General features: G+C 46.3%; 2 protein-coding genes and 1 non-coding gene across 16 annotated transcripts in view; 1 reads left to right on the plus strand and 2 right to left on the minus strand.

Moving 5' to 3' along the window:
• Positions 1-6,537, minus strand: part of ARMC6 (armadillo repeat containing 6) — a 14,053-nt gene extending 7,516 nt beyond the window's left edge. For both annotated transcript variants that reach the window (XM_011366740.2, XM_011366739.2), the window contains exons 1-3: positions 6,267-6,537; positions 1,894-2,063; positions 1,507-1,589 (exon numbers count right to left, since the gene is read on the minus strand). In XM_011366740.2, the coding sequence (XP_011365042.1) occupies positions 1,507-1,589; positions 1,894-2,029 (219 nt within the window). In that variant the 5' untranslated portion in view covers positions 2,030-2,063; positions 6,267-6,537. The remainder of the gene's footprint in view (positions 1-1,506; positions 1,590-1,893; positions 2,064-6,266) is intronic.
• On the minus strand, positions 91-209 carry LOC111744066. Its single transcript, XR_002781991.1, has one exon. It is a non-coding gene; the product is annotated as a 5S ribosomal RNA (ribosomal RNA).
• Positions 6,326-20,200, plus strand: part of SUGP2 (SURP and G-patch domain containing 2) — a 24,123-nt gene continuing 10,248 nt past the window's right edge. For 8 of the 13 annotated variants that reach the window (XR_896274.2, XR_896275.2, XR_002781988.1 and 5 more), the window contains exons 1-6: positions 6,648-6,758; positions 8,125-8,256; positions 11,443-13,047; positions 16,030-16,150; positions 16,975-17,459; positions 18,487-18,598. Coding sequence is in view for 9 of the 13 variants with exons in the window: in XM_011366731.2 (XP_011365033.1) it covers positions 8,136-8,256; positions 11,443-13,047; positions 16,030-16,150; positions 16,975-17,459; positions 18,487-18,598 (2,444 nt within the window). In the remaining 4 variants the exon portion in view is untranslated. The other 5 variants (XM_011366732.2, XM_023534531.1, XM_011366733.2 and 2 more) reach the window with 5 other exon arrangements.

The raw sequence follows: 20,200 nt of genomic DNA on the forward strand, positions 1-20,200 counted from the left end.
TTTTATTTTTTTTTTAGGCAAAGCAACCCTTGGTTGACCTCATAGATTGCAAGGACCTTGTCAACTTACTATCTTATTTTTTCTTTTTTACACCTACAGCACCTGGTCTTCTTAGGTGGTCTCCCATCCAAGTACTAACCAGGCCCAACCTTGCTTAGCTTCCGAGATCAGATGGGATCAGGCTTGTTCAGGGTGGCATGGCCGTAGACAAAAAATAAAAATTTAAAAGTAAAATTAAGAAGAATAAAAGAGCAAAAGCTATAAACAAACAAGGAGTTTCCTATACTGCTGGTAGAAAACAGCTGAGCTATTCTCTGAGCTTGGCTTCCCTGGGAGAGGGACCAGGGTCTGGGTCCCAGCTTTGCTCCTCACTGGCTGTGACTATAGGAGAATTATTTATTCTTGAGAAGCTTCAGATTCTTGATCAGCAAAATAGACTAATCACAGGTTGAGATAACTCATTTTAAACATTTACCACAATGCAGAGCACTTCAGAAGTACTCAATGATTGCTAGAGACCATTGTTACTGAGATCCTTCATATATAAAGGGCATCTACAAATCAGTAAAAAAAAAAAGATGAACCACAAGACAAGCTCATTTTAAAATACATTCATCCTTAGTGGCAAAGAAAACAATTAGATGATTTCATAAAACCTCTGAAAGGCAGGAGATGGTGGGGACCCTGATGACAAGGAGAAGTAAGCACCCTGACTTAGAGCTGGGATCATACCCAGGGCTGTCTCCTCCAACTTCCTCTTTTATTACACTCTCTCGCTGCCAGGAGAGTCATTTTATTCTCTTTGGATCTAAATTTCCCCATCTGTAAAATGGGGATAATAATCCCAACCTTGCAAGTGTATTTGAGAGAACATCTAATAGCACAAGAAAAGCACCTTGCACAGAAGTGAGTCCAAAACCTATTCTCAATAAACACTAGAAGTTTCTGCTGTTTTACCAACAGCTTACCACAGTTTGATAGATGACCTTAATGAAAAGTCTTAACCTCTGTGAGCTGTATTTTCCTTGTTTGGGTCACTGGAGAGCAAGGGCAGGCTCTGAGCCTCTGTTTCCCCATCAGTAATTCGGGGACAACATTACCTATTCTACAGGCCAGTTTAAATGCTAAGGGGACAGGATGCAATGTGCCAGTAAACAGTCAGTGCTCAATTGGTGACAGCCTTACTATAATCCCACTCCTTCTGAGCAAACTCATCGGTAGAAAGGCCAGAGAGAGGCTCCTCCATGGTGCCCTCTACCCCAAAGCTCCTAACACCAGGGACAATCATAAGTGCTGCCCACCCATGAGGCCTTGGATGTGGACTCAGGGAGCCCTGGCTGCAAATTCAGGCCTGCCTGCACATGCTGGGCAGGCCCTGACCTATAGAGCCTGCATCTGCTCTCTGGGAACCAGGGGAAAGGTGCCCCTGACAGACTGTTACAAGGTGATGGGTATAGAACCACGCGTGTAAGATCAGCCCTGCCCACATGGGCTGCCCCCTCCTACCTGCAGGATGGCATGTGTGGGCTCCTGGGGTCCATCCGCAGAGACTTTGGGCGCCATCTTTATAATGTTGCTCATATCAACCCCTGCGGGGAGGGTAGGGGAATCAGGAAGGAAGTGACAATTAAAATGAGACCCACCTAGAAGGATCCAGCCCTGTAGATGTCTGGGTAAGATCCAGGCAAGTAGAGGGTAGGTGCCAGCAAGGTGGGAACAGGTGTCCAGCCTGCCTGGGGCAGAGTGTGGAGAAGTAAAGGGGCCCAGGGCTGCCACACCAGGTGAGATGGAGCCACAGCAGGACAGCACTCTTGCACAATAAGAGCCATGGACCAGAGGGAACTGTCAGGCAAACAGCCAAACCAGCAATGGGACAGAGCCGCACCACATTACCTTGTGATTCAAACTGCTCCACGGCCTCTTTAACTGCCTCCTCTGGCCCCATCTCAAACTCCTCAATGTTCTCACGAACAGCTGCATCGAAGGTCTCCTGGGTGATGTGCTTGGAGGCCATCTTCATTCCTCCCATGTGGGGCTGCAGGCGCCTGACAGATGCTCCTGAGCTAAAAAGTTAAGGTGAGAAGAAAGCTTCATCAAGGGCAGGAGGGAAGCTGGGAGTCTGGCCACAATTTAAGGAGGATCTACTGGGGCTGAAGCTGTATGACCACCCTGGAAAAATTCTTACAACTTGGATCATAGGATAGGGTGATAGCCCAACATCCCTAGAACTTCTAAAAGTACAGAAGAGGAGAGGTAGTTTACTACATTTTATAAGAAAAGGTACTGTTAATATAATGTATTTCCTTATAATAATATAAAAAAAATTGCAATAAAAATAAAATAGCTTAATAGTATTATGGTTTACTATAACATTATATAAAATAATAAACTAGTATTATATGTAATTCTATAATATAGTCATGTTATATAATTATAATATATTACATACATTATATGCAATTACATATTACTTTATTATATAGTTACATTTGTGCATAATTACATAAAATAATGTCATAATAGTATACTGTTATACTAATAAAATTTTAAAATAAAATTAAAAACAATAAGTAAATAAAAAGGAAGGATAATTCAAAAACTAATGGAAATACTTACCTGTAAGGGGAGGTAAAAAAAAAAAAAGGTGGTAAGGAAAAGGAATAGAAGCTGGATTGTTCTCTCTGAATGTACCTTGTATTACAGGTTTGAATTTGGAACCCAGGTAAATGCTTTATGTGGTTAGGAAAAGAAATAAACCAATATAAACCAAAATAAAAATAAAAACAATCCCTAAAAAGCAAGAGTAAAATGAAGCCCATGAGTTTAATAGTGTCTCTGCACCTATCAGATCACTTCATGTGATTTTAAAACACAGTGATAGATAGAACCATATATTCTTACTGGAATATATGCTAAGGGTAGTATGAAATACAAAAGAGAATCTTCAACAGTTTCCACTAATCATGTTATTGGAAATATTAGTAATGTTATTCTGAAACTATCATAGATGTAGTAAATAAGTAACAATGTTTATGTCATTAGGAACCAGCATAAAAGAAAATTATAAGAAAAACAAAGAAGTAAAAACTCAGAATTCCTAAATTTAAATTGGAAGTATCAACACGCTCATTATATCCTCTTAATCAAACAAAAAAAAAACCTCACAGTTTTCTTGTTTTATCAACTGAAAATGCCTAGAAGAAATGATATCACAGCAGCAATGGGCACCCTAAACACCAAATATAGACTCTAAATACCATAACCAGGGCTCCTGGAGGAATGGCTGGTTCCAGGTCTGGGCAGGAAATGGGCCAGAGGAACCTGGAGCATCTTGTGAGAACAGGATGCAAGGAAGCTTCTAAAGACCACTAAGTCCTATAAAAGGACTTAGGAACAAACTCTAAGGGGTGCCCACTAGCTAAAGATGGGATAAGTGAGCATTTAGAAAAAAAAAATCTATATCAAAATCAAAATCTATGCATTCATAATAGTACTAAAACAAACCCAGCTCATTCTAAAAAGTGGCAAGTAAAGAATCCAGCATTTATCCTGCTTCCCTCACACAAGTGGGTACCAGGTTATATAGAGAGGATGAGGGAAAGTTCTGCCCCGTAGATGAATTTCATCTAATTGACCAAACAGGACAAATCTAGACAATAATCCCTGCAGGCTGCAAAACCACAAGGTGTAAAACTAATGGTGAATCAGACATCAGGTGAACAGTACCTGTGTCCACTGCATGACTGTATGATTTCATGTTATCGAAAGAGAAACTTAACACCACTTGCCTCCTGACCAGAATGAAATGCACCTGTGAAATCTTGCCAAAACCTCAGATTTGAATCTGACCACACATCCAGTAAAACTCTGTGCAACAACAGTGTTACGCATCTGTGCTATCCATGTGGGATTGAGGAGTTGAAATGTAGCTAGTGCGACTGAAGAACTGAACGTGTATTTTTACTTAATTTTAATTCATTTTAATGTAAATAGCCACAAGTGATGGGGCTACCATACTAAACAACGCAATTTTTGAGCTAATGACCAGTTTATAGGAAATTGAGGGCAGATGGACACGCCTGAAATTTAACTCAGGGAAGTTAATTTAACACTGATATGATTTTCTAATGTATGGTCCCCGATCAACTTCCTCAATTGTCTTATACGGTCTTTTAAAACAATGTCTTTTTTAGGTCCTGGGTCCATTCCAGAATCACACAACACATAAAGTGTGTTAGGGGGACAAGGTTACGGGGGTACTAGGACAGCAGTATGGGAATGTAGCAAAAATCTGAGTGCAAATATGGGCCATGTGAGAAATAGGCCACTCTAGCCCACACTCTTTATAGAAGTAGCACAGGATGTGAATATTCCATCTGTGTTTGTGCAAACACTCCAGGGGAAGGAGGACAGGATCTGGGGCCAACTGCCCACAGGGGAACTCAAATCTCAGGTCTTCCACTTAACCTTACTGTTCATCGATTCCTTCATGAGTGACACAGAGATAATAAACACAGAATTTACCTCATAGGACAATAGTGAAAATTCGATCAGTTAATTCCTAAAAAGCACTTAGAACAGGATTTGGCATAGAGTAAAAGCTCAATAAATATTACCAATTAGTTCCTTTCCTTTGTGCTTAGGAGGTAATATGGCCAGTATATTTGTGAAGGTGGGGAGCTTAAGGGTATCAAACAGTCCACCTTGCTCCCTTGCAAATAGTTCCCCACTCCTTTCTGTCCCAGAACAGGGAGCCTGTTTAGGAGTTGCTAAGGGTTTTCAAGGTCAAAGGTGAAAAACAATATTAAGAATTTTCTGTTTCGAAAGTTTCTCAGTGGGGAGTTTCTCAGTGGGGAGTCCAGGCTAGTGATGGTGCCACTGGAAGGACTCTGCTCCTGGCTCTGCCACCTGATGTTGCTTCCATCACAGTGGCTGTGCTTCAGACCCAGTGAGTGGCCATTCTGTCACAGAGGCAGGGTCTTATAAGGGGAATTGCTATTATGCCTACTTTACAGATGAAGAATCTGAAACTCAGAAAGAAACTGCCAGAAGTCATACAGGCAGTAAGAGGCCTGGCCATCAGGCAAACCTGCCTCATTAACACCATTCCTCTACCTGGGTCCTCTGAGGAGCTTCTGTCAGCACTTCTAGGCTGCCTCCTCCTGGGTAGCTTCCCTGGCCACTCAGATAGAGCCTGTGCTCTCTGGCTTTGCTCAGCATCCCCTACCCTACCCCATAAACCTCCCTCTACCCAGCCCTGAGTTCCCTGAGCTGGGGAGATCAGTGTCTGGCTCTGGGACCACCCCTATAGTCTTTTGGGATCTCCTAGGTCTGGCATGAGGCTGAGTGGGGGGATGAAAGTATCCATCTAGAGTGCATGAGAAAGATGGTGTCTGAAGATGGTCATCCTGAGAGCCACCTGGGGAAGAGACGGAGCCAGGAGCGGGGAGAAATTAGCAGCCCCTACGATGGGTCCAATGTGTTGAGGGGAAAGAAGGGAATTAGCAAGACCTCCAACTGACAGCCAGGGTTCTGCTCATCAAGAAAATGGTGCGCGGAAACATCGGGGACTGTGAATAATTTCTCATCTTCCTCCACCCGCCACATTCACCGATTCAGGCACTGTCCTCCCCAATGGGTGGCCTTGCCTGCTTCCTCCCTGCCACACCCTGCACATCTATGCACCACAGAGACCACTTTAGTCACCTGCTAAAAATCCTGCAGTGGCCGTCCCAACCCTCTCACAACAAAAACCAGTCTTCTTAACAAGCGCTTTTCCTGCCTAGTCCTCCACACCTGTGCTTCCCTGCTTCTTTCTCAACCTTCTCAGCTATCCAAGAGACATCCTTCATAATCACTCTGGTTAAAGCAGCCCCAGCTCTCTTTCCATATTTGAATATTATCTCTACCTGGAGCGACTTGGTTCATTTATTTGTTTGTACTGTCTAGCCTCATCCCCAACGAAATTAAACCTCCATGAGAGCTGGGCCCAGTCCATTTTGTTCTCTACCTTCTCCCCACTTTCTAGGACAGGGCTGGGGACGCAACAGGGATTCAGTCAGTACACAAGTACTAAATGAATGAAAAAAAAAAATGAAAAGAAAGCGGAGGCCAGTGACGTGGAGGATTTTGTCCCCGGGAGGATTCTGCGAATGTTTGTTTCCCCAAAACCAAGTCCCCGGGACGGCACACGGTCACCAGCCCAACCTTGCGGCGCCCACTCCCCGCCCCGCGCGCGAGAGATCTCGGCGGCTGCCGCTTCTCACCCGGTTTTCTCGGCCACGTGAGAAAGGGTGGGGCTCAGCGTCTGTCACCGGCAGCGCCACCTCAGGCCCCTTCCGGCCGCCGTAGGCGCGCAGGCGCGCTTGCGCCGCTCGCCTATCCTCCCTCAGCTAGGCGAACCGCACCCTGAGTGACTTAGGGTAACCGCGAACGCAGGTAAAGCCAGGAGAGCCAATAAGTGCGCAACGGCGACGTCTCTGCTGCTTTTTTTCCGGGCTGTTCTCTGTTGTCACCTCCCCCAACAAAAAAATATTTCTCAGGAGAGTCCGCCCTGAAGAAACGGGCAGTGCGCCTGCGCAACAGGGCGCGGCGGCAGCCGCCTGTGCCTGAGCACCAGGGCTCCGCGGCGGCGTGCGCCTGCGCGGCGCTGCGGCGACCGTTGGCTCATTTGCATGTCCCCGCCTCGCGCGGCGGCGGCGACGGCTGAGGTGTCTTGAGGCGGCGGCGGGGGCGGCTCCGCGCGCGGAGGGCTCGGGGTGAGGCCCGGGCACGGGCGTCGTCGGTGGGAGGGCCCCGGGGTAAGGGACTCGGGCTCGGCCCCTGGGGGCCCCGCGTCCCCGCGGTTGCGCCGCTGGCTCGGCCCTCGGACTGCGCGGCGGCCGCGCCCCGGCCGGGTTGGCGCGAGGGGCCGTCTGCGGCCTCCCGGGCCCGACGCCCCCTTTTCTTCGTTCTCGGAGACCAGGAGGCAGGCGGGCCGCACTCAAAGAGGTTCATTCGTTCCCTTGCTCATTCATTCTACCCGAACCTGGAGCGGCCCTTCTTGTGAGGCGATCCCGGGGGCCAGGCTCTGTATCGGGCCCTTTGCCCTTTTTAACGGGTTCATTCCCTACAGCAGCCCCTACCGTTCGCTGCCCATTCTATAGATGGGGAAACAGAGGCATAGAAAGGTTAGGTCTCTTGATTTGGTTTCTGGCCGCCTGTCCCTGAGAGCCTGCCCTTTGCCAGGAGAGAACAAGGGGAGCCCTAGGAAGAGGGCCGAAGGATAGAAAGGGGGTGATCGTTATAAGAAAGACTAAGGTAGGACCAGGCTTGGATCTTACATTAGAGATTTCAAGTTGGAAGGAATATCTTGATTAAGGACTGGCTGTCACTGGATTCCTCAGTGTCGCTCTTTCTCAGTCTTTCTACGTCTTTCTACTTAGTCTTCAGGACTTTATCGCCACTACCAGTGCCCTGTTTGCTAGGTTCCAGTCCAGGCTGGCTAACCTTGGTGGGTCACATAGCCTGAGACTCCCATTTGCTCTTCTGTTTAATGTCATTTGTAACAGGACCCACTTTTTTACTGGTTTTTGCAAGAAGTACATGAAATCATGGGAGTCCCTTCCTTTACAATTCTGTCACTAGCTCATTGTCACTATTCAGGGGATTCCTCCACTCACTCCTTGAGAGGCTTCTCTCAGAGGGGAAGCCAGTTCTCAGAGCTTCTTGGCCCTTTGTGGGAAAAGAGAGCAGTAACATCTTTCCTAACTACCATGTGCAGGGGTAATGTTCCCATTCCCCTAAACTGTTATGTTCAGTTACGTGTGTTGCTTAATGCAGTCTTCCAGCAACCCCAGGAGATAAGCACTGCTTTCGTAGAGCTTCTTTTAAAAGATTCTGAGGAAATGGGCTCAGAGAAGCTAAATAACTTGTCCAAGATGACCATGCTTACCTTGCTCTTATCAACCAACACACACCTGTGAGCATGAGAGCAGAGGCCCCATAAAATAATCCAACCTCTCTCTGAATTACCATGCCAGATTGTGAATTACTGCCTCATTACTTTGAGGATTAGGTGAAATAGCAGGCTCTGTAAGCATTAGTTGTCATTTTTAGTGTTTTTTTTTCCCCCGTTCACTATAGGTTGGAGAAACATGGCAGCAAGGCGAATTGCACAGGAGAATTTTGATGCCGTATTACAAGAAAAGGCTAACCGATATCATATGGACCCCAGTGGTGAGGCTGCAGGCGAAGCTCTGCAGTTTAAAGCTCAAGGTAAATTAAAGTGCTTGATTTGGGGGCGCGGCCGGGCAGTAATGGGACATTTAGGATTGAGGCAGGAGGATTTCAGTGCCTTGAACAAACGGTGCAACTTCTAGGATCCTACATTCCATATTTTTTGAGGAGAAATGAAGTTTCCTCTGGGTGGGAAGAAGGTATTGTCATTGCCTGGAGCTTCTCTTCCCCAGATTCCCTTTGCTACCTAAAGAAGGGTTCTTGAATCAATCTCCTGGCTCCATCCCCACCAGCACTGCCCAGGTTTGAACTCTTAAGAGTTCTGACCTGGATTATTGAAATAATCTCCTGAACGGTCTCTCACCTTCTGGCTTCATCTCCCTCAAATCTGCTTTCACCACAGATCTGTTAATGCCAGCATTTCTGGCCAAGGCCCTGGAGCTCTCAGGGCTCACCACTTCGGAGTACATCCTCAAACCAGTACAGGAGCAGTGGTGTGTACAAGATAGGAAGGCATGGGAGGGCCTGTTGAGCTGCTAAGAGTAGGTCCTGCCTGAAAACATTTTCCTTTGAAAAGTTTTGAAACACCTTGCCAGCAGACTCAAAAATGATTGCAGGATGACATGGAGGTCCCTCACTACCACACGCAAGCCTCCCAACCCTCACTTTCTGCTTTGAGCTTTGTGTTTTAGTGCTACCGTGCTACCTGTCTATGCTTTGAATCCTTCCTTATCCCAGCTCTGCCTGGTTGATTCTCTGAGATACTCTAAGACCCAGCTCACAGGTGCCTTTTCCCAGGGAGCCCCGGCAGGCCTTGAGGTTGATTTGTTGCCTTCCCAGCTACAGGGAAGTACGCTGTGCACTCACTCCTCTGCTGTGGGCTGGCCTCCTTCTGACCTTGTCCCTAGGTCTGTGCTGCTCATTGCTGTACTAGCCCCTGAGCCAGCCTTGGCATGGTGGAAGATTTCTCAATGTTGGTTGAGTTTTAAGTGCTTGAAGTAGAGCTAACTTCTTACATGCTTTGGACCAGGAGAAACCAAGGTTCAGAGGCTGTCTCCTCATTCTGATTTATCAAAAATTTCATGAGTAGTACACAGAGAAGTACTTGTTGTAAAAGATATAAGAATTCAGAAGTAGTTAAGAGTAAAACATAGAAGTCCTGTTAGCTGCTTCCTTAACCTTCAGAGGTAACTATATTTGTGGTGGTCTGCATTCTTCAATTCTTTTAGCAATATATTTATGTAATCTTGAATACTTACCTGTATATATATATACACACACACACAAACATATCCATATGTACGTACACATTTATGTATATGGAAATCTAAATCTTCATATCTTTATCTAGAGACTCAAAAACCAATACATATCTTATTATCTCAACAAAGTTTGGGGGAAAGGAAGCTAGAAACCAAGCAGGGTGCTAGGTGGTTCTGAAACCACCTCTTTGTCACAGAGCTGCATGGTCCATCAGTTGGCCTTTGTCTCTGCTCTACTCTGCACTTTTCCAATGCCTTGGTTTACAAGGCATCAGAAAACCCCATTGTGAAGAAAGCACTCGATCTCTAATGCTGCTGCCATCACCACACCATCAGTAGCCATCAGTACCTGCATTATCTCAGTGGGCTCCTTGCTGGAACATCCAGATCCACTCTTGTCCCTTTTGATCTCTTCCCTGCACAGTAGCCAGTGAGGTCAAACCTCTGCTCTGGCTTTCCATCTCAAAGAATACTCCAGCATCCTGTTGAGGGCCTGACTTGATCTGATAACTCACTTCTGTTTTCATCTCCTGTTGTAGTGGTTCCTGAAATTTGCTGCGTATTAGAATTATTTGGGGCTTTTTTAAAAACTCCGATGCCCAGGTCAAACCCCATGCTAATTAATTAATTAAGGATGTGTGGCAGGGATCTCCAGGGACTCTAATGTGCAGCAGAATTTAGGAGCCGCCTTACCACGTTTTCCTCATTCCCTCTATTCCCTTCTGGCATGTTCTGCCCCTGTCGATCCCATGCTTCCTCCATAACTGCATGGCATGGCCCCTTATATCAGGCCTCTACTGCTCAATATATTGTCAGAGCTGCCCTCCTCCACCAGCCTGTCTAAAAATGGCTTTCTCTTTCAAGTTCCTACCTGCTTGATATTTCTTACTTCCTTATACCTAATGGATTTTTGTTTTTTGTTGGCTCATACAAGTGACAAGTCCAGGAGACTAGAGACTTTGCTGTCTCCTTTCCCTGCCTAGAGCAGTGCCCACACACAGTAGGTACTCAGTAAGTACTGTTAAGTAAATAACTTGAATTTATACAAAGATTTGGCTTCCTGTAGCCTCTTACCCCATTACTATGTCCTGGCATCTCTCTCTCCCTTTCCTTTTCATTGGACTAGGTAATAGAATATGATTCAAAGGCTAGAAAGTTAGAAAGGCACTCTGTGCAAAGTCTCCCTGAGGCCTATAGTTCACTTTTGTTCCTAGCTTTTTATAGAGTTTCTTTATATGTGAATAAGCAAATGCAAATATAGGTTCCTGTTTTCATTTCTACACAGAGGAGGACAAAAGCACATTATTCATTCTCTTGATGGTTTGTTTAGGTTCTGTCTTGCCTCTTATCTGCTTCAGTCTGCTTTTTTCAGAGGTTTGGTTAGCCCAATGGACCTTTCCAAGGGAGTGTATCAGCCAGCTTTGGGTCAGATGCTCACCTGTGGCCTGGTTGATTGTGGTGGGTACAGTGTCAGACATGGCTCCTGCCTCAGTGGCACTGTATGCCGAGAGTCCCTACTAGGAGGCAAGAGGGGCTGGTAACCTCCAGAAAACCTGTGTGCTGTGTGATAGAGGTGGAGATACACAAGTATTCCAGTCACAGTAAAGAAGTCTAGGTTATTTGAGGACCAAATACCCTTCCCTGAGTCTTAAAGTGCGTAAACAAGATGCCTGCTGAGCCAGGTCTGGAGATCTGAATGAGTGAGGGACACTACGGCCCAGCTTTGGTGCACTGTCATCAAGGCAGATGCAGACCCAGTGCTTGTAGGTCTTTGTTTTTATAAGTAGTAAACCCAGATGTTTAAAGGAAGCCACACATGTTTTAAATGTTGGCAACAAATAGGAATTTATAAAATGCACTGAGGCAGATAAAGCATTCCAGCTAGCTGGTGGTCTGTAAACTGCCCATTTGCAGGCTCTGGTCTAAAGTACCTTTGTGTTTCCTTTTGGATTGTTTATTTCAGATCTTCTAAGGACAGTCCCAAGAGTCAGAGCAGATATGTATGATGACATTCACAGTGACAGCAGATACACTCTGGGTGGATCCGTAGGTCACTCTCGCGATGCTGGGAGAGAAGGCCTGAGAGGTGATGTGTTTCCAGGGCCTTCCTTCAGATCAAGTAACCCTTCTATAAGTGAAGACAACTACTTTCGTAAAGAATGTGGTCGGGATCTGGAATTTTCCCACTCTGACTCCCGAGACCAGGTCTTTGGCCACCGGAAATTGGGACATTTCCGTTCTCCAGACTGGAAATTTACACTTCGTGGCTCTTGGGAACAAGACTTTGGCCACCCAGTTCCTCAAGAATCCTGGTCACAGGAATTTAATTTTGGTCCTTCTGCACTACTGGGAGACTTTGGCTCTTCCAGGCTGATTGAGAAAGAGTGTTTGGAGAAAGAAAGTCGCGATTATGATGTGGACCGTCCAGGAGAGGCAGACTCTGTGCTCAGGGGCAGTGGCCAAGTCCAGGGCAGAGGCCGAGTTTTAAACATCGTTGACCAGGAGGGTGCACTCTTAGGAAAAGGGGAGACTCAGGGCCTGCTCACACCTAAAGGGGGAGTCGGGAAACTTGTCACGCTGAGAAGTGTGAGCACGAAAAAAGTACCCACTATAAATCGTATTACTCCCAAAACTCAGGGCACTAACCAAATTCAGAAAACCACCCCAAGCTCTGATGTGACCCTAGGGACAAACCCAGGGACTGAAGATATCCAATTCCCTACTCAGAAGATCCCTCTAGGGCTCAATCTGAAGGACTTTCGGCTCCCCAGAAGAAAGATGAGCTTCGACCTCATAGATAAGTCTGATGTTTTTTCAAGATTTGGGATAGAAATAATCAAATGGGCAGGATTCCATACCATAAAAGATGATGTTAAATTTTCCCAGCTTTTCCAGACTCTCTTTGAACTTGAAACTGAAACCTGTGCTAAAATGCTCGCCTCATTCAAATGCTCCTTAAAACCAGAGCACAGAGATTTTTGCTTTTTTACTATCAAATTTTTAAAGCACTCTGCTTTGAAAACACCCAGAGTCGATAATGAGTTTTTAAACATGCTTTTGGACAAAGGTGCTGTGAAGACCAAAAATTGCTTTTTCGAAATCATAAAGCCCTTTGACAAGTACATAATGAGACTTCAAGACCGGCTTCTGAAGAGTGTCACACCCCTGCTCATGGCCTGCAATGCCTATGAGCTGAGTGTCAAAATGAAAACCCTCACTAACCCCCTGGACTTAGCTGTTGCCCTGGAGACCACCAATTCTCTCTGCCGGAAGTCTTTGGCCCTTTTGGGTCAGACGTTCTCCTTGGCCTCTTCTTTCCGGCAAGAGAAAATTTTAGAAGCTGTCGGTCTCCAAGATATAGCTCCCTCTCCTGCTTCATTTCCAAACTTCGAGGACTCCACTCTGTTTGGGAGAGAGTACATAGATCACCTGAAGGCCTGGCTGGTCAGCAGTGGCTATCCACTCCAGGTCAAGAAAACCGAACCTGAGGCAACTCGAGATGAAGAGAAAACAGTTCCTCCTATCAAAGCCGAAACTCAGGCCAAGGCTCTGAGTGGTCTGAATGATGGTAAGGAAAGCAGCAAAAGTTCCAGTTTGTTATCTGTTTTTCGTGTGTGTGTGTGTGTGTGTGTTTTAATGTCTCTTATTCTCTTTGAGGTGTTTACACAGAAGTTCTTTGGAAACAAATTAGAATTTTAGTAGAAAACTCAAATTGGCCAGTGTACATGTCTGCCATTCATTCCACAAGCACGTATGAGGAATCTTCTGTCTACGACAGAAGTCCTTAAATGTTTCTGGGTCATAGACTCCATTGGAAATCTAATGAAAAGCTGCAGCTCTTACCAAAAAAAAATATACATGTTTTTGTACACAACTTGCCTGCACTTTCTGAGGGTTTTGTACCATCCTGCAGCCAAGGTTAAGAAGCCCTGTTCCAACTGGTTCCCCTACCCCAGGGTATTCCTGGAAGGAAAAGTAAATGCTAGGCACTGTCTCTGAAGAGTCCCAGGATCCTGAGGGAAAGAAATCACGAAAACTAGCCCCTTCTGTGCTAGGATAATGAGGAACGTGGGAGAGGTCCCAAGCTAGTCTAACCTGGGGAGTTAGGGAGGCCATATTTGAGCTGTATTGAGGGACAGACAGAAGTCAGCCAAGTCTATCCAGGTGGTGGAGGCACTCACTCACTGTTTTAGACTGGCCAAAAATTAGCAGCAGATCCTTTAGGTACACCTAGAAACCTACAGTTAACAGTTGGCTTACAGGGAAGGGAGCAGGCCAAGAAGGAGATAATAGATACAACTGGCTGTTTGATGTTCCTTTTCCTTCCCCCTTATCCCCCAGGATGGCTGCTTTCATAGTCCAAACATCCCAGGGCTCATGAGCACATGTAGTGGCCATGTCTTCTTTCCTCCTGATGTGGTTTTCTGCTTGCATTACCCAAGACCAGTGAGGAAGTTACATTTGTCCCTGAATCTCTTTACTCCTCTACACCCTCGTGTAGCTCCTACTGCACAGGCACTGATAGGTCCCACCACAGGCGGCCACACCTACTAGAGAGGGAGCTTTCCAGAAAAGGGCTTAGGGCTGACACAGGCCATCTCCTCTGCACACTCTCCAGCATGGTGGAGCAGAAAGTCAGTGTAACAGTGATACTGGAGAAAAAAGTCACCCATAACCTAAAGTTGTCCACCACTGTCCTATTGTGGTGCTGCCAGGCAGGTGGGCCTGCCTGTGCAGTCCGAAAACACTACTGCTCGCTTTTACAAGATTGTCATAGGCCCTTTTTGTGTTTCTACAACTCACTACATCGTGACATTGACCTAACAAATTACCATACCTTTCCCTTGATGTTGGACTCATGCTACCTTTTAGAGGCTTCTGAGGCCGGTTAGAGCTGCTGTTCCCTTATAATCGGTGTCTACAAGCCTTGGCTATCTGGACAGCAGGTGGACAGCGCCAGTACTGCCCCACCACTGTTTCTGTTACTGTTAGAAATGTTGGGATGACATCTTTGGTTGAATTTATTATTACTATTATTTTTAATTTTTATTTTATTTTAACAGGCAAGGAAGACTTTTTTTTTAACTTTTTTTTTTAATTCCCCCCACACCCTCCACTTCCACCCTGACCTACGGATGTTGCCGTCTCCCCTTTAAGAATTGGATCTCTGAAGGCGGGGCGTCTCCTCTTACACACTCGTGGCACACACCTGGGACCTGGCGTACCTGGGGCCTGGCACACCCAGGGGACCAGGCGCGCCCGGAGTACGGGCTATGGCTCCACTGGGGCTCGAACCCAGGACCTTCTGTGTGTAAAGCAGACGTGCTAAACACTACTCTATGGAACCACCCCTAATTTTTATTTTTAAATTCTTTAACAAATACAGTCTCAGGAGGATTACTGGGACCTACTTTCTGATGCTATTGTCATCGTCTCTAGAAATGGTTGCAGTAACCCACAAATTGCTTTTATCTCTGAAAGCTTCTGACTTTGGACCTCTTATTCTTTTGTAAAATGATGTAAAATTAGCCTAAAACAACAACAAAACAATTTCAAAATGGAAATACTTGCAATAACTGACAATTGAAAGACTTATCCTGTATAAAGCGCTCCCACCGATGTTTAAAATAAGCTCAAAGCTACAACTCAGACATAGGCAAAGACAGGACAGTACAGTTACGCCACAGAACAAACTGGAAAACCTTTCCAGTTCGGGAGTGGTTTTTATTGAATGAACTATTCTGTGCAAATAGCAGAAAATAAATAATCTTATTATTTGAGGACACTTGCAATAACTGACAATTGAAGAAGATGCTCTTCTGTGTTGCTGGTGGCATTGTAAATTACAGCCATATTGTAGGAAATTCATACTTTAAAAAATGTTTTCATACATTCAGCGAATATTTTCTGTAAACACCTATCTTGGGACTGTTGACTTTTAATTGGGAAATTTTTCTCATAAGTCTATATACATATGTTTTCTGATTACAGAACACTCATATGTTTATATTTCGTAGATAAAATGAAATTGCGACATTTACCACCCATAGAAAATGCCTGTTAATTTTCTGGTACATTTCCTTTTTTTTTTTTTTTTTGTATCCATATTTGTATATCTTTTCTTCCCTCTTTCCTACTGGAAATCACAGCCTAGATCAACTTTTTGCATACTTTATACCTAAACACATTTTGTATCTTTTTCTCTAATATTGCGAACATTCAAGTTAGGTGATACAGGAGAAGTGGTATGGATTTGCTACATACCATTTCCTTCTATAAAACATATACATACATTTTTCTTTACAGTCATTATAAGCCTGTGACTGTTTCTGTCCTTGTGGTTATGCTATTATAACTTTTGGGAGGATATTTTGCATATTGGTTTCTAGAGTAACATGCCGCTTTCCTTTTCTCAACGCTGGTCTCATGACGAGGATTTCGGTTGCTGGTGCCTGCTTAGGCTCCATCCTAAGCCCCGACTCTGTCCTGGTCTTGCCAGGCCCCACATGGTCCAATGTGTTTCTCAGAAAAGCCCTTGCGTGTGTTCCAGCTGTCCCCCAGCGAGCAGATCACAAGGTGGTGGACACCATTGACCAGCTGGTCACACGTGTCATCGGAGGCTGCCTATCTCCTAAAGAGAGAGCTCTTCTCAAGGAGGACCCTGCTTACTGGTAGGTCTCTAAATGTTGAACCTCTAAATCCTTCCCATAGAGCACATGGCAATGTTTGTATTGCTCTGATGGTGTTCAGAACAGAAAGTGAGATGTTTATTTTGAGCAGTAGCGTCAGCTAGTGGGAAGGCACGAGATTGGGTCAGGTTCACCTGGGTTCATGCACCAGCCCTGTTGTAGACCTGCTGTGTGGTCTTGTTGGGCTTGGAGCTCCACATCTCTGTTGTGCTGGTGTAAGGATGAGCTGAGGTGTGTATGCAAAATGCTTGTATAAGATGAGGGATATGTCACAGCAGCTGTCTGTGATTTATTGCAACTGTTAGTGAAAATGTCTCTTGCCTTACTGCCTCTTCACATGAATAGAATAACTTTTTAAATTAAAAGTTTTCATTATAAATACAGTACTTATTATAGAAAGTGATACAATTGAAAGGTAGCTGAGAGCCCACCATTTGAAGGGTGTCATTTCTGAAAATGGCATCCTGGAGTGATGCCTATAGTGTCCTAGTAGCAGAATGCTTCCATGGCTCCGAGGTGACTGATTTCTGTTGTGAAACCACTAGGAGTTATGAGCTCCTTCCTGGCTGCTGATGACAGAAACAGAGGAGGAATCCATCACTGCTGAAAGCTCCTTGTTGCCCTCTGGTCTCTCTAGGCAGGGGAGGTGACCTGGGCCCAGCTCTGGGTCCTTGGTGGAGCCAGGCAGAGCCTTGGACAGCAGGGAAGCCATCATGTAGAAAGGGATTGCAGAAGTGTATTTGTAGCAGTGAATTGGTCATGCTGGTGTTTTAGCAGTGTCGTCCTGTACCTGTTTTGTTACATAGGTTTTTGTCCGATGATAGTAGTCTAGAGTATAAATACTATAAGCTGAAACTGGCAGAAGCGCAGCGGATGAGTCAGACCTTGCCAGGAGCTGATCAGAAGCCATTGGCGGCAGAGTGTGCAGTCCGAGCCATGCTGTATGCCCGGGCAGTCCGGAGCCTCAAGAAGAGGCTGCTCCCAGGGCGGCGGCGCGGGCCCCTCCGAGCTCAGGGTCTCCAAGGCTGGAAGGTGAGGAGAGCAACCACTGGGACCCAGACCCTCCTATCCTCGGGCACCAGGCTGAAACACCACACCCGGCAGGCTCCAGGCTCCTTACAGGGAAAGCCACCCCAACCAGATGGAAGTGATGCTGCCAAGGACTGCCCACAAGACCCAGGCGGACCTTCTCAGGACCTCAGCCCAGAAGCTGCAGGCCCATCTCCCAAGCCAGCAGGAGTAGATGAATCTGAAGCCCCTCAGAGCTCCTCTCCCTGCCTATCTTCTGATGGTGGGTGTTCACTCCTGTTCCCTTCCTCTGGGCCCCAGCCCCAACTCTTCCAGGAGTCTCCGCCAAGAGGGGTTGTAGCCTCAGTGGTCTAGGCAGTGGGCAGTAGCAACAGGGACCTAGCCAGGATGGGTTCATAAGGAAGTGCTTTCTCTCCTCTTTGAAGGGGCTGCCCAAGAGTCCTGGTGTACCCTTCCTCCTGTTCTGAGGGTTGAGCTAACACAGGTTGCTGCCCAGTGACTCTGTCTCCCTGCAAGGTTTTACTGCTGGCCACATGTGCCAGTCTGTGGCTGTGAGCTCATTGATCCACTTTTCTCTGTTCTTGCCTCCTTTATATTCCATAAGGATGCCCTGTTCTCATTCTGCCTCCTCTCCTAAGTCTCTGTATTCCCTCCTCAGGATTAGCTGACCTGCAGTTCCTTCTAAAGTTACCAACTTAGTCCCTTCTGTTTCTCCTGGCCGTTACCTTCTCTCTTTGCAACAGGCCTGCCCCCTAACCAGTGCTTCCCACTCAGCATTAGGTGGGCACCTAGAGGGGAAGAATCTACACAACTGCATTTTCTAGCTATTGCTATGAAACAAGCAGCTCTAAACTGGCTTCACACAGGGCTTAGCCTATCTGGGCCTGCACATGTGTTTTTAGGCAGCAGCTGGTTGTTTGGAACTGATAGAGGTGATATGGGTGACTGGGCCATGTGCCTCTCACCTCTCCATCAGTGAGCTGGGCTTGGTTCACCTGGAGTTGGTTTCAGGCCTCCAAGAGAGGCATTAGAGGTGCTCAAGGCCTCTTAGTCCCGGACTTGGCACTTCTGCCACATCTGTTGGCCAGCAGGAGTCCCGGGATCAGCCCCAGTTCAGGGGAGAGGGCAGTCCATTTCTGCTGAACATAGCTACAGAGTAACATGGCAAAGGCACAGATGTAGAGGGGGAAATGAGGAGCTTTCTTTGTAATCAGTTTCTACAGCCCCGTGATGTCCACACGGTAAGTGGCAGCTCAGAACTGACAAGTGACAGTTGCTTTGTTTTGTAGTTGACACAAAGACAATGGAGACTGCAGAAAAACTGGCCAAATTTGTTGCTCAGGTGGGACCAGAGATTGAACAGTTCAGCATAGAAAACAGCACCGACAACCCTGACCTGTGGTATGTACCCATCACACCCTTCTGATTTGAGTTGTTTGCCCCACAAGTGTCCTGAGAGGCCACTGGATAGCCTGGCAGACGCATTCCTGCCTTGGCGGTCACACCAGGATAAGTCATAACTTCACTTCTGCTGAGCTCAGGGCTGTGAGAGAGAAGCGCCTGTTCTGGGGGATGGCGGTGCGGTGGAGATAGCTCCTTGGGCAAAGGGACAGTGTTCCCAGGACCTGAGCAGAGGCAGAACAGGAGTGGGAAGAGGGTCAGAGTACATCTTTGCCCAAGAGCCTGAAGGAGAGGAGGGCACTGCCTCCTGGTCACATTGGCTACTATAGGCTGATGAGAATTCACTGCTCGTGGAATGATGGTGGTCCCTGATCCAGGTGTGGACAACAAGCATTTCCACACAGTGACAACCTGGCACCTTCGTGGTGGGAGAGGCACCATTACCCTCACCGTTGCTCAGATTCAACACCACACAGCCTGGAAGCAGCCCTGCCTCTGGGGCATAGGTTCTCTTCCTTCAGGGTTATTGTAACCCTGCGAGGCTCCCCTCAAAGCAGTTGGGGAGTATTTGGGGAGCAAGTGGGTTTGAATGCTGTGTACATTGTGTCTTAGAGCCTGCTGAGTCTCTGGACCCTCACCCTGCTCCCAACATGCTACAGAGTCATGCTTTAGACTAATAAAGAATACAGTTTAAAAACTTCACATTTCCTAGAGCATTTTTGAGACCCACTGGTGATTGTACTCTTTTAGCTTGTTTGGGACCTTGAGTGGGCACTGCACTTGGGGTGCCTTCTGCTTCCTCAGAGACCCAGACCAGCTGCCTGGAGCACTGATGACCTTGTAGGCACACTCAGCCTGGTTCTGCTTTTACAGGCCTGCCGAACTCAGGGGCTACCCTCTGCAGGCCTTAGAGTAGGACTGCCCATGGTGTGCAGGCCGTCACCCTGGCAGGGCCAGGCGAGGCAGATAGCTCAGTGCAGGGCAGCCAGGAGCGTTTCATCAGTCCTTTTCTTTCCCCCATGAAAACTAAAGTTTGCAAGAAAACTCTGCATTATCCTGTGCACTTGGCTTGGGGTTATTCCTCACCCTCTGTGCAACTTTTTCTGAGCAGTGTTCCTCAAAGTATGCTGTCCCCTTCTTACACACAGCAAGAACCCTACAGCAACAACAGGTGGGGTGATGCACTCTCTTCCCCAGCACTCATTAAATAGTTTAAAACTCACTAAACCTGGCAGCATGCCTGTTTTATAAAGGCCAAGATGCCTTTGTGTTTTTATTTTTCTTGGAAGAAAATACCTCTGATGTGCTTAGTAGTCTTTTGAGTTGATTCATTTTGTGTGTGTGGCTATGTCATCGGTTTGATATACAGTCAGGTTCATTTGTTTCTGTTGAAAAATTAAGTTTTAGGGCTTTATTTTTGTCTTTAATTTTTAAAATAAGTATAAATTTGCATGGTTATAAACTAAAAATTACAAAAGGTAAACTCAGAGAAGTGGGACCACTGTATAGCTGGACCAGTTACTCACGCATTCCCTGTTGATGGCATTCGAGGTCTTTTTATTTTGAAAATATTACAGATAAAGCTGCTGTGATCATTTGTGT

The sequence above is a fragment of the Pteropus vampyrus genome, unplaced genomic scaffold, assembly GCF_000151845.1.
Source record: "Pteropus vampyrus isolate Shadow unplaced genomic scaffold, Pvam_2.0 Scaffold126, whole genome shotgun sequence".
NCBI classification, from domain to species: domain Eukaryota; kingdom Metazoa; phylum Chordata; class Mammalia; order Chiroptera; family Pteropodidae; genus Pteropus; species Pteropus vampyrus.